Source organism: Scyliorhinus canicula, chromosome 8, assembly GCF_902713615.1.
Source record: "Scyliorhinus canicula chromosome 8, sScyCan1.1, whole genome shotgun sequence".
NCBI lineage: Eukaryota > Metazoa > Chordata > Chondrichthyes > Carcharhiniformes > Scyliorhinidae > Scyliorhinus > Scyliorhinus canicula.
The window spans coordinates 65417397-65431700 of NC_052153.1; the positions used below are offsets into that span (position 1 = coordinate 65417397).

The window sequence follows — 14304 nt, forward strand, 5'->3', positions numbered from 1 at the left end:
GATTGAGCAACAGAGTGCCAGACTAGAGTTTTAGTTTTGGGCAGAGGTGATACACAGGCCCGAGGAAAGAGTTAGCCCAAGTAGACGGAGCACAAATAATTGAGGGTAGGACAGTTGAGTAGCAATGGCGGATGTTCAGGGAGATATTAAACACCTCTCACTTAGAGTATTCCTTAGAGGAAGAGGAATTGTAAAATGGAGAAAAACGTTCCATGGCTAAACAAGGGAGTGAAGAAGGATATAAAGGCAAAAACTAGGGCATACCATACTGCAAAAGCTAGTGGTAAATTGGAGGAGTGGGAGAACTTTAGGGGTCAGCAAAAAGCTATTAAAAATAGAATCAAAAAACCAAACAATAGAGCTTATCTTATCAATAGGTTTGAGCATTTCCATTCTGCATTTTGTAAATTTACCAGAATCCAATGTCAGTTGTATTTTTCAAGGCAGTAATAAGGACTTTTTTTTTGCAGGAGATAATAGCTTTAAAAAAAAAAATTGCTGCTCTTTTCTCTGGTGATTTTCAGAATGTATCCAATTCACACTGCTGTCATTTAATATTACCCTCAAATTTTTCCCTCAAAGGGGAAAAGTAGGGCAAACAATTTCAGATCTCTGGATGAAAAAGGCGATAGAATAAGATAAAGAAAAAAATGAGCTTACGCATGTGTCAGGTAGAAAAAGATTGACCATCACCATAATGAGGAATCCCAAAGTGTTCTATTGGCACATAGATAGTGATAAGAGGAGTAGGGTTGATTTGGGACATTAAAGGGAATTTACACCTGGACGTAGAGGGCATGGCTAAGGTATTAAATGAATACCGTGCATCTATCTTTACCAATGAGCTCAATGCTACCCAGGCCATGGTGAGAGACAAAGAAACTCATTAGAGAGTTTAAAATAGACAAGGTGGAAGTGTTAAATAGGTTGTTGGTACTTAAAGATGACAAGGTGCCAGGGTCGAATGAAATGCACCCAAGGATATTGAAGGAAGTGGAAGTGGAAATTGCAGGGGAGCTGGCCATAAGCTTTCAGTCTTCCATGTACTCAGGGAACTGCAGAATTGCAAATGTCACACCATTGTTCAAAAACCATTGCAAGGATAAGCCCAGCAATTACAGACCAGTCAGTTTATCTTCAGTGGTGGGTAAGCTTCTCAAAACAATTATTCGGGATAGAATTCGTAGTCACGTGGAAAAATGGGGGCTGATCAGGAAGAATCAACATCGATTTCTAAAAGGGAAATAGCGTTTAACTAACTTGGAGTTCTTTTTGAAGAGGTCACAAAGGGTCGATGAGGGCAATGCTGTTGATGTGCTGTACATGGATCTTTGAAAGACATTCAATTCTGTGCCACACAACAGACTTGTGAGAAATGTTATAGAATCATAGAATTTACAGTGCAGGAGGCCATTCGGCCCATCGAGTCTGCACCGTCCCTTGAAAAGAGCACCCTATCTAAGCCCAAATCTCCACCCTATCACATTAACCCAGTAACCCCACCTAACCTTTTTCTTTTAGCTCATGGAATACAAGGGACAGTAGCAATGTGAACAAATAAATTGGCTGAATAACAGGAAGCAAAGAGTACCGGTCAATGGATATTTTTTGGGCTGGAGGAAGGTATACATAGAGTTCCCCAGGAGTCGATAGTGGGACCCTTGCTTTTCCTGACATATATTAATGATCTAGGTATTGGTGTGCATGGGGACATTTTCAAAGTTTACAGATGATACGAAACTTGGAAGCATTGTAAACTGTCAAGGGAACAGTGTGGAACTTCCAAAAAGGACATAGACAGGTTGGAGTGGGCAGATAGTTGGCAGATGAAGTTCAGTGTAGTGAAGTGTGAGATACAGTACCCTGGGTTTTATTAATAGGCGCAGGAGCAGAGAGGTTTTGCTGAACCTATACAAGACAATAGTTCGACCACAGCTGGAGTATTGTGTGCAGTTCTGAGAGACACATAATAGGAAGGATGTGAACACATTAAAGAGAGAAGAGGTTTACAAGAATGGTTCCAGGGAGGAGAAACTTCAGTTATGAGGATAGCAGGAGAGGTTGGGATGTTCTCCTTGGAAAGAAGGTGGTGAAGAGTAGATTTGATAGAGGCGTTCAAAGTCATGAGGGGTTGGACAGAGTAGATACAGAATGCTAAGGGCACAGATTTAAAAAGTGATTTACAAAAGAAGCAAATGTGAAGTGAGAATTTTTTCCCCCCACACAGCGAGTGGTTTGGATCTGGAATGTACTGCCTGGAAATGTGGTGGAGGCAGGTTCCATTGAGACATTCCAACATAAACAATGTGAAAATGGAGAGAAAAAGGAACCAAGTTAATGCTCATTTGGAGAGCCAGTGCAAGACATGATGGGCTGAATGGCCTCCTTCTGTGCTGTAACAATTCTGTGATTTGCAATATTTGCAGTGGGTGATAAAAGCTTTCCAGTATCTCATCCTCGTGACTGTTCTTTTAGAGCACACCCAGTAACTGCCAACAAAAACTTTTATTATTCCCCCATGGACAGCATCACAACTGATCCTGATCCTATTGTTACCAAATATCAATTACCACAAAATAGTAACCTTCTCATTCAATATCACCCATTCCTTATTCATGAATATTTTTCAGAAAAAAATACTAACAAGTTGCGCTCTTCAACTGATTTGATCATTTTATTTAGTGCACAGATGGACTGATTCATAATGAAACTGAAATCTCTACCGAGCTACAGCAGTTGTGAGTGGACTCAATGTTGAAGGAAAGAGTTTAATGTGGTCTTTGCGCAGGCAGGGAATTAAAAATACATTGAAACTGCTGATATTTACTCAAGTGTTTTTCTTGTACCACTGACAACAGTAATCGAATGTTCTGCGACTCACTCATTGTATTTTCAAACATTAATCAGTAACTGGTTGTGAAATAGTGAATCAGATACATCGGCTATCATCTCTACCTCAGGACTCAGGTAAAACTGTTCTGTGCAATCATGTTTAGTAATTAAGTAAATATTTTCCTGCAGAGAAGGTGGGACATGCAACATATAGAAAAGGTTCAGCATAAATAACCAGAACAAGACAAACATTTAGACCTTGCAGAAATATATCTTAATAGCAACTTACGCTGTCGGCTAAAGTGGAATCACATCCAGGTTGGGCCAGCAGAAGCTTAACTATTTCCACATGCCCGTGCTCACTTGCACACATCAGAGCTGTCGAGCCTTCGTCATCTTGGATATTGACATCAGCACCACAGAGAAGAAGTGCTTTTACCATGTCCATCCGCCCATGACTCACTGCGAGCATCAGCGCGGTCTGACCAGCCTAAATCACAACATACAAAAATAATGACATGTTTAACTTAAATAACAGACCGAGTTAATAGTTTCAGGTCAGAAAATGTATCTAAAAAATGCATGAAAATGTGATGGTCCAGCGCACTTAACATCTTCAGCATGGCAGATTCCAATTTGATGGTGTTTTCCATCTTAACCACACCTCCCTGGGGAATTCCTTGGAATTAAATATTTCACCATAAAGAGGCTTGGAAAACTGGAGAGCTTCACTAAATAATGTGCATTCCATACAGGGAATATAAATAAATATTTCAAAAGATTTAAAAATTGAGACATAACATTACCCTGCCAATCAAGTCTGTTCTTTCCAACAGACCATGTATAATGTGAACGAAACACAAGGAGGCCATTTGCTCAAGCCTATTCTCGCCTTTCGATTGGATCATGGCTGATCTGTATCACGACTCTCTTATTTACCCATCTGTGATGGACACCCCTTATTAATACCCATGACTAAGGGGCTGGTGTAGCACAATGGGCTAAACAGCTGACTTGTAGTGCAGAACAATGCCAGCAGCGCAGGTTCAATTCCCGTACCGGCCTCCCCGAACAGGTGCCGGAATGTGGGGACTAGGGGCTTTCTACTGTGACCTCGGGGGCGGTGGAGAGGGATCATTTACATTTTCATTACCTTTTGCCTGGAAAAAGTGCCAAAGGCATTACAAGTACACTCAAATACGGAACTCTCTACGCTCTCATCCAAGTCATTGGCTTATGTGGTAAATAGTTTATGCTCAGGTACAGATCTCCTAGGAATGTGACTGGCCACATCTATAGGAACAGTAGGCCATTCAGCCCCTCAAGCTTGTCCTACCATTTAATGAAATCATGGCTGATTTGTGGCCTAACTCCAAATACCTGCCCTTGTCCCAAATCCCTTAATATCTTTGCTGAACAAAAATCTATGTAATGTTATGTCATTACTGAATCACCCACAATTAACATCCTGGAAGTTACATGATCAGAAACTGAACTGGACTAGCCATATTAATACTGTGACTACCAGGGCAGGTCAAAGGCTAGGAATTCCACGGCGAGTATCTCACCCCGTCGTCGTCCCCCCCCCCCCCCCCAGGCACAAGTCTGGAGCGTAATGGAATACCCTCCACTTGCCTGGATGAGTGCAGCTTCATCAACACTCAAAGAAGCTCAACACCATCCAGGATAAAGCAGCCCAGTTGATTGCTCCCCATCCCACAAACAGTGAAACACTCCACCACTGACGAACAGTGGCAGCTGTGTGTACCATCCACAAAATGCACTACAGTAACGAACCAAGGTTTCTAAGACAGCACCTTCCAAACCCACGACCATCTAGAGGGACAAGAGCAGCAGATACCGGGGAAGCCCAACACCTGGAGGTTGCCGTCCAAGTCACTCACCATCCTGACTTGGAAATATTTTGCTGTTCCTTCACTGTTGCTGGGGCAACATCCTGCAACACTCTCTCTGACAGCGCAGTGGGGGTATCTACACCTCAAGGACTGCAGTCGTCCAGGAAGGCAACTCACCACCGCCTTCTGACGGACAACTATGGATGGGCAATAAATGCTGGTCTAACCAGCGATACCCATAGCCCGTAAACGAGTAAAAAAAGAAAGTGCAAGAGAAAGGAATTGAAGGTAGAAAACGGATATAAGAGCAGAAAGATAATGATAGGTGTCAGATTTCTCATAAAACTGTAGCAACATACGCTGGAACATGTGTCACAGGATATCGGAGTGCTTTAGATAGGCTTCTCTGATTTTTTTTTCGTTTTGGGAAAGGAGGAGAAAGAGGAATAAATGTGTGAGGTTACACAAGAAAATGAACTACAATAAGATGGTGAGTTTTGGCTTTTGCACTGCTGCCGATAGCAACTCATTTGAAAAATATAAAAACTTCACCCCCACCCCCCCACCTCAGAAATTGACGCATTATGCTCAAGTCATAGATCCTTCACCATTACGAAAGAGAAAATAACTTTTTGGGGAAGTACTAAATCCAAACCGAAGAACCCAATTTTGAGTACTTGAGGACAACTTGGGAATAACTACAGTTTTGGGAAACCAAGGTGAATAAATAATGCGCAGGAAAAATGAGACTAAAAAGAGTAAAAGAGCATACAAACAAGTGACTGTCACAACTTACAAGCATAATGTAAAACAAAGAGAGTAGCAATGAAAAAAAAGAGGCAAGATATTAAGGGCGGTATCATATTGAATGGAAAAATTAAAATTAAGAATTGCAAAGTGAATTCTCAAACAATTGTCACAATATAAATTAAGGAGGCGGCGGCATAGTAGTATTGTTGCTGAACTAGTGATCCAGAGACCCAGGGTAATGTTCTGGGATCCTAGATTTGAATCCCACCATGGCAGATGGTGAAATTTGAATGAAAAGCCTCATGATGACCATGAAACCATTGTCCGTTGTCGTAAAAACCCATCTGGTTCACTAATGTCCTTCAGAGAAGGAAATCTACCGTCCTTAGCCGGTCTGGCCTACATGTGACTCCAGACCGACTCGGCGTTGCGTTGACTCTCAACTGACCCCCACTGAAATGGCCGAGCAAGCCACTCAGTTCAAGGGCAATTAGGGGTGGGTAACAAATGCTGGCCCAGCCTGCAACACCATGTCCCAAGAACGAACATTAAAGAAAAAGAATGTTACGAACCTGACTGGCTTTGGCATTCACATCTCCTTGACTGAACAGTTCATCCACAATTTTCATGTCTTTCTCATTTTCCACTGCAGCAAGAGCAGCAAGCATGATGGGAGTATAGCCAGCTTTGTTCTGTTGATCAACATTGCACACATCTGTAATAGAGAAAAATCTTAATTCCTCAACCACCTTCAAAATAATTTTCATAAAATCTCTGGGAAAAAATGATTTGGTCGAGCTATCCAATCGAATAAAGTGGAAGATACACTTTCTATAGGAATTAAGACGCATTGTTTAATTGGAGCATACAATAGTTCAAAAGCATTGGGCCATAATTTACTGTCAAAATAATGGTGAAGCTAACAGTGTTCAACACCATTATTTATTTTCTAATTGAACAGTATTATGAGCCAGTGTTTAGAGAACCCCAAAGTGTATCATGGAGTTCACCTGACCCACAACTTTTAATAGATTGTGGTATGGGGAGCACACAGCCCACTCTACTGGTGTAATATAGTAGAAATGGAAAAGTATTTTTTAAAGAAAAACAATATTTATTTTGTTAACTCGTTAACCTTTTTAAAACATACAGTGAATACCTTAGCAACCATTAATTCAAATACAACCCCTAAAGAATACAACACTAAGTAATCCTTTAAGCTTTCCTTTAAACATCCATAAGACTTAAAACACCTTTTACCAGAAGCACATCATGTTAAAGCCACTGCTGTTATTGGTTTTAAATTACCAGGACCGATTTACAGTCTTTAGAATAGAGAGAGAAACTCATACACCTTCTGGCTGTGACTGCAGCTATCCAGCTCTGAAAACAAAACTAAAACACACCCTGCAGCAAACAGCCTAAAATGAAAGTAAAAAGCTGACAGACAGCCCAGTTCCACTCACTTTCTTGCATCACTGCAATAACAAACACTCATTTCTTAAAGGTACTCTCACTACAGATATTTATATACACACTCATTTATAAACACCCATTTCTTAAAGGCACTCTCACATGACAGTACCTGCAGGCAAGGGGAGATGTGTAACTAAACACAAAGATGTAGAGGTTTCTGTCTGCTACTCTGCTCGGTTTGTTGGTCATGAAAATGGCATTTTGTCATCTGGCTTCTTTTACAAATTAATTAAATGACATGAAATTCCAGTTTTTGCATGAAAGAATGGATAAATTCAGCTTGAAAGTGAGGGAATGTGTTTTTCAGTTTAAGCACCTTCTAAACAGCATGATAAAGTTTGAATTACTGCTAAATGACCTTTCTGGCAATGGAAATTAACTTCTCCATACTTGAGAGTCTCATTCCCACAACTTTTAACTGTTGGAGATTTATTTAAAGTTTAATTTTGCTTTACTGTTTAGTCTTTTTTTTCTCAATCCAATCCCTCCCTCCATTTTGCTTTCTGTATCTGATCGGACATTGAATTCACAACTCTAACTTGCATTTTCTGCTTCAAATTGCACTATTCATGAACGACTTTTCAATCTGATTCCTTAAGGAGTTACACAATTGTAGCTGCAGAGGGCATCACCCAGTTTGGATCTTTAACTTACAGTACAAAAACTCATGAAAACAAGGATACGTCTAATGAAGTGGTGCCATTAATTTATCACTTAACAACAAATTCTGGTCCAATACCCTTGGCATTGAGAAACAACACATTTCATCCAGATAGATTCTAAATGCTGCTTTAGCAGCAAAGCTACCAGTCCAACAGACTAAGAGCATGTAACAAGAAATGACACATTTGCCACTGATATAATAAATTGCACCAAAAATACCATCGCAATCAACGAGGGATGCACATTACACCTCTAGCTTCTCACTATATAGACCACATGGCAACAACATAAACATCGATTTCCCCCTTTCTCTTTTTTCCCTTTCTCCTCCTTGATCTTTTGACTCGAGTGAAATAGTTAGATGGGCTCAGACATGATAGCATATGTCTATTCTTTAATAAAAGCAATAAAACTGTGGATGCTGGAAATCTGAAATAAAAACAAAATGCTGGGAAAAAAAATCAGCAGGTTTGGCATCATTTGTGGAATTAGAAACATAGCTAATGATTTGAGTCCAATTTGACTCTTCTTTGGAATTCTTCAGAATTTGCCTCTGGTTGAGGAGTGCCGGTGAACTTGGGGCAATTTTCCTTCGAGAGCACTGTCACATTCAATAGTTTGTCCTTTCAAGAGATGCAGTGAATGCACGACAAACAGCTCGATGAAAATTGCTGAGTTTCCTTTCTTGGTCATCCATGTCACCCATGCAAGCAAGGTGCTGAGAGTATAGGCCTCAAACCAGCAATATGGTCCCAGCAGCCAGTTTGATGTTTCGCCATAGACATTTTGAGAGTGGGATAAGCTGGCAGCTGCTTTCTCTATGCAAGTATCGAGTGCTGCATCAATGAACAGATTGTTTGCCACAGTTGACCAAAGCTAGCAGAATTAGCTAACCACTTCCAGTTGGGTCTTGTTTAGTGTGACTAAGGGCAGAGATATAACACCCCGTCCCATAATTGTGGCTTCCTTGGCGCTTCTAGTAAGGGAGAACCAGTTACAGGCACAAACGAAATCAGCCAACATCTACAAACAGAAACCTTAACTGGAAACAATGCCAGCAGTGTTAAGACAAATATGTGAAGAATTATAGCATTTAACATACTTGCATCCAGAAGCAACTTCACAATTTCAAAATTTGAGTGAGACACACTGTAGTGAAGGGCTGTATTGCCATTTCCATCAGCCATGTTGACTACATGCTTCAAGACTTCTGGTGAAACCTCCCTGAACCCAGCTAGGTAATCTTCGACCATGGTGGGAACTGCTGACTTCTGACTAGATACACGGAACCATTCATGTTGGATGTTGTTTAGGCAAAGTCTCTGAAATTCAGAATTAATTCTGCATTAGGAAACATAATACTCCAATTGGGTTAAAAAGCTGCTGAGCCAAACACAGTGGCAGCTTTAAAGAACACTCCCCAACAATAATGTGGGTGCACTTACACCACAAAGATTGCAACAGTTTAAGAAGACAGCTTACTACTGTCTTCTTGAGGGCAATTAGGTTGAGCTGGCATGGCTTTGCTAGCTGCATGCAGACCGCTAAAGAATAAAAAGGAATATCTGAAGATAGTGAGTAATGCATAATCATTTAGATCAGTATATGATTGAAATGGAACACAATTCTTGTTATAATGCAATGAATACCCAGCTATATCATTAAAATCTAAGTATCAATAATTAAATGGTTCAGTTCATAACGTGCAATAAAAAGACACTTCACAAATGAATGAAAATGGAGGTCTCCAATGCTTTAATCAGCTTTCACATGGACAGATTCACTTAATTACTCTTTTTTTAAAAACAAAAGTCAAATTTGACTACGGAATCTGTTCTAGAAGTGCATTTGTTTTTCAGACTTCCCGATCAAGTTTACAATCTGATGCAACAGATAAGCCACTGTGGTCGAACTAAACTACAATCCATCAATTAGTTCGACAGACCATGTACAATCTATCCCATCAATTTAATTTCTTGAAATGAAGTTTCATATAAAGAGCTCTTGATCTTCAAGTTGCCAGACAATTCAAAGCTCCTGCTATTCACCGTTGGCCTCCTGGTCTTTATAGAAAAATCACCATAAAAGAGCTCTAATGTGTAGTCAAATCTGATTTCTTGAAAGCGCCTTTTGCTAATAATAATCTTTATTAGTGTCACAAGTAGGCTTACATTAACACTGCAGTGAAGTTTCTGTGAAAATCCCCTAGTCGCCACACTCTGGCACCTGTTGCGATTCACTGAGGAAGAATTCAGAATGTCCAATTCATCTAACAAGCACGTCTTTTGGGACTTGTGCGAGGAAACTGGAGCACCCGGGGGTAATCCACACACAACACAGGGAGAAGGTGCAGACTCCGCACAGACAGAGACCCAAACCAGGAATCAAACTGGGTCCCTCGCGCTGTGAAGCAACAGTGCTAACCACTGTTTTTTTGTGCCGCCCAGCTTATTAATATAGTCTAAATATTTACAGGAATTATTTACTGTATGTTATTACATTGTTATCGTATTGTGGAAGCAATAACAATAAAAGATTTAGAAGCAGGGTTGCTCCAAAACATTTGTACTCCCAATGATTTCTAAATCAGCCCGAGAAGCTGTTGATATGTTTAACTTAACCTTACCACTTCTTTGCTTGCCATTGCTTTTGGGTCATTGAGTTGGTTCTTCAGTATATTGCAAGCCGATAACACCTTCTCACTTAAGTCATACCTAAAGGTTTAAAAATAAATTGTTAATCCAAGACTACAGGGTTAAAAAAAAAAATGGCCATTTCTGTTTATTACTGTATTACCAAATCGGACTCCTCCATCAATTGCCAATTAAACAGCAAGCAAAGAATTTGGTTGCAAGTTTCTGACAGCAACAAGCCACCATTAAGGATGGCCTTTGGCAGTTTACCAATGTATTTTTCTTCTTCCTGTGGGACAAACCACTGAGTTCCCTTTTGGCATTTTACCATTAAAGCCATGACTCATTTTAATAACTCAAAGGAAATACAAATAGAATATTTGCCAAAAATGGTTATACTTCTCCCTTATTTCCACGTTGCCAGCTTCTTTTTCACTTCCTTCCAACACTGGAATCTCCTTTTCAATTGATATATTCGCAATCTCAGTCCTACACACATCAGGCCCCTCTGGTAGCACTTCACGATTAATCTCAACTTCATCCTTAGAATAGTCTTGATCCTCAAACTCATCATCGGATTCAGAAGATGAGCTTTCATCAGAACTGGAATCATCACTGGATGTAGTTTCATACCTAGGAGAATAAAAATCACTCGATAAAATTTGGGTAATTATGGTAGACTGCAGCCAAAACAGTATATTTGGCAGGAAGCCAAATAGCATGCTATAATAAAGTGCTTGGTACAGAGAGAGCACAAATTATTTTCAAATATGCCGACTAGCACAGACAGCCAAATGTTTTGAAATGAAAATGCCAGCAGAACTAAAAATAACAAGTACAACATATCTGTGGCATTACTATGCACCCACCACTGGAAAGTTATCTGCAATTATGGGTGAGAAATAATTCTTTAAAATTCATTTGCGTGGCAAAAAGAATGAAATATATACAAGCAGATTTGCTTATCAGTCATTCTTCAGGGACCCCTTTTAAGAACTACGCTGTATCCTGTGCAACAAAATTTCTTGCCATTTTTCTTACCTCGCTCCATTTTTTCGCCTTCCTCCTGCTGCCTCACCATTCCCAACTCACATGTTCCTTTGCTGTGTACCAGCACTCAAGCAAACCCCAACATTCTCTGCCACACCCCCACAATCCACTCTCACTATTTCCAGCCCCGGAATCAATTTCCTTCACTCCCACCATCTCAGTACATCCAAGGTTCCCTTTCGTCTCTTTCAGACTTACCCCAGCACCCATTATACTCCGCTAGCTCTGGTACCTCCTTGCCAAACATGGAGAACTTTCTTGTCCAGTGCTCCCATAACTTGCACTGCCATTTTAGTTGCCCCGGGATTTCATAGCCACCCCACATTATGATAATAAAGTCTGCATTAAAAATCTTTTGCTGCTGGAGATAGCACCAGCCCTCCACTTCAAAGTGTATGCAGGCATCTGATATAGCCCGTGTCCCAGTGGTGATGCTTCTCTGGGCCTCAGCCAGAATTGTGACCCAATCAGGGAAGAGCGCAAAAAGAGAAATGGGAGAAAAGGGGCAAGGAGTGCAAGTACGAGAATGGTAGCATGAGATTAGCAGAGACGCAGATTTCTTTAAAGACCGGTTCGGGGAGGAAAACAACATGGAAAAAAAAAAGGTAGCCACGGTCATGCCTTTAGAATGACGACCAGGTTAAGGGTGCTAATCTCAGTATGATATTTAATTTGACACCAAGTCTATGTATGGGGCAAACGCCATCATGTTTCATTTGTCTTTTATAAAGTATCTCCAAACTACAGAATTCCTTCAATCTTTTTGATACTATGATGCATCGTATATGTGGACGTCAACAAAAATTGTCATGCTTCAAATTAATGCTTTTATGAAAGAAAATTCATTTAAAAATATAGTTTCCTACTTTGTGCTTCTTATGTTTCCATTTGAATATGAAGGACGGGTGAAAAATGCCACTATTAGTTTACAATTGTTTTGGTGAGTGGGAAGAGTAGGATGGGGAGACCAAGAACAAATGTGACAAGACACAAAAGGATGTCAATAAACTTACAGAATGGATGTGCAATTTGTCCTGTTATGCTCTTGGCGTAGCATAAGCTGCTTCCTTGATGTTCACTCTGACAAAGGAAGGTTCAGATGTGGCGATAACTTCAACACCTTTATTAAACTATTTGCAATTCTCCTACTCGGATACGTCACTACTGTTAATCCTTCTATAGCTACTCAGACTGACGAACCAGTCTGCTACAATCCACGTGGTGGGTGTGGTGTTGCATCAACCCTGTGTCTGTACTCACTGAGTGTCTCCACTGGAAAGAGGAAGATCATGTGTGCTGTGTCCTTTATATATAGGTTGGTGTAATGCCCCCTGTGGTAGTGTCACCTCTGTGTGTATCGTGAATGTCCATTGGTCGTTTCCTATCTTACTGACCTATTGGTTGAGTGTCTGTGTGTCATGTCTCTGGTGCTCCCTCTTGTGTTTAGCTTGTCTACTTACATTAACCCCTTGTGTATCCACAGTGATGTATATCACCACACAATTGGCAAAGTAATCTCAACAAGTGTGGGTTGATATATTTTGGTAGGAAACATAAGTAAGCTGCATGCAATTGGGATACAAGAGTCTAAATGCCTAGAGGACCAAGTGGTCCAGGAGTACAGATTCACATATAATTAAAAGTAGTATCACAGGATAACAAGGTGATAAAAATGCAAACACACTGGGTTTGCACAGGTATAGAATTGAAAAGCTGAGAAGCTGTGTTACATTTATTTGGAACCTTAGACCACAGTGCACAATCTTAGTTTTCATATTACAAAAAGGATATCGATGCACTTGGGAGGTTATATGCGAACCATTAAAAAGCATAAATTGGGGCTCCTTTCTCTAGAAAAAGAGAAGGCCGAGGGGTGATCTAATCAGAATTCCTTACAATTATAAAGAGGTTTGATGGGATAGATTTAGAGAAATTATTTCCACTTGCCGGAGAATCTAAAATTTGAGTGTAATAGATAATAAACTCAGTAATTAAATTCAAGAACAACTTTATTCAGTGTATTTAGAATGTCAAAATTGCTATCAAGAGAGCAGTTGAGGCTTATCGCGTGGATGCATTTAAGGAGACCTGGAAAGGAACAAAGATACCAGTTGGTCCAAATGGCCTGTTTTCATGCTGTGAATTATAATGTAGTTTGCTTGCAAAGGTCTATTGCAAAGTGAAGATAGGCTTCACTGGAGAAAGTCTTAATTCAAACTTCATTTTATTTAAATATTCAGTTAGCTGTCCAACTGGGGTTTATTTTACTTTCAAAACGGAGGTAGCAAAGATGGACAATTCATTTTGGTGTAAGTGCTCAATGAAGGGATTGATAGGCTATTACAACTAAATTGGCAATAACACCACCTCGCTTCAGGAGCGTATTTGAGTCAATGCTTCCAGTACCTTTGGCTTATGTACATTGACCATATATTGATAACACATGGATCAACAGGTTTAGCCTTTTGCTTTTGCAGAAGCATCATTTTCATATATAAAGTCAAAGAATAAATATAATTCAGAATACAATCACATGCGCCACATACCATGGGCGGGATTCTCCCAACGGGCAGCTAAGTGCCGATGTCAGAGTAAAAACGGGAGTATTTTACTCCGGCGCGGCGCACATTCTGGCACCCCATTCTGCGGCCCACAGGGGGCTCCAGCTGCTGATCCTGGCTTGAATCCAGTGCCGCGGGATCCGCGTATGCACAGTTGGGCTGGCGCCAACCAGCACAAGGGCAGTGGCCTTCTTCCCTGCGGCGGCCCCCACGCCAAATGGCGCAGGGCTACAGGAGCCGGCACGGAGGAAAGGAGGCCAGGGGGCAGAGAGGCCGACCCACCGATCAGTGGGCACCAATCGCAGCCAGGCCACTACGGAGGGCCCCCCGGGGTCAGCCCTCCCACACCCGCCCCGGTCCTTCAACGCCGAGGTCCTGCTGGCTCAGAGGATGTTAGAACGCCGCCGGCGGGACTCGGCTTTTTGTTGACGGCCACTTGGCCCATTCGGGCCGGAGGATCGGTGTGCTGGCCCGTGCCGGAGA

General features: G+C 41.0%; 1 protein-coding gene across 9 annotated transcripts in view; it reads right to left on the reverse strand.

Moving 5' to 3' along the window:
* The window catches only part of kank1a (KN motif and ankyrin repeat domains 1a), a 430902-nt gene that overhangs the window by 6124 nt on the left and 410474 nt on the right, over positions 1–14304 (reverse strand). For 8 of the 9 annotated variants that reach the window (XM_038804689.1, XM_038804682.1, XM_038804683.1 and 5 more), the window contains 5 exons: positions 10610–10843; positions 10204–10291; positions 8680–8899; positions 6011–6153; positions 3122–3322 (listed from right to left, as the gene is read on the reverse strand). In XM_038804689.1, coding sequence (XP_038660617.1) covers positions 3122–3322; positions 6011–6153; positions 8680–8899; positions 10204–10291; positions 10610–10843 — 886 coding nt within the window. The remainder of the gene's footprint in view (positions 1–3121; positions 3323–6010; positions 6154–8679; positions 8900–10203; positions 10292–10609; positions 10844–14304) is intronic. The other variant, XM_038804690.1, reaches the window with a different exon arrangement.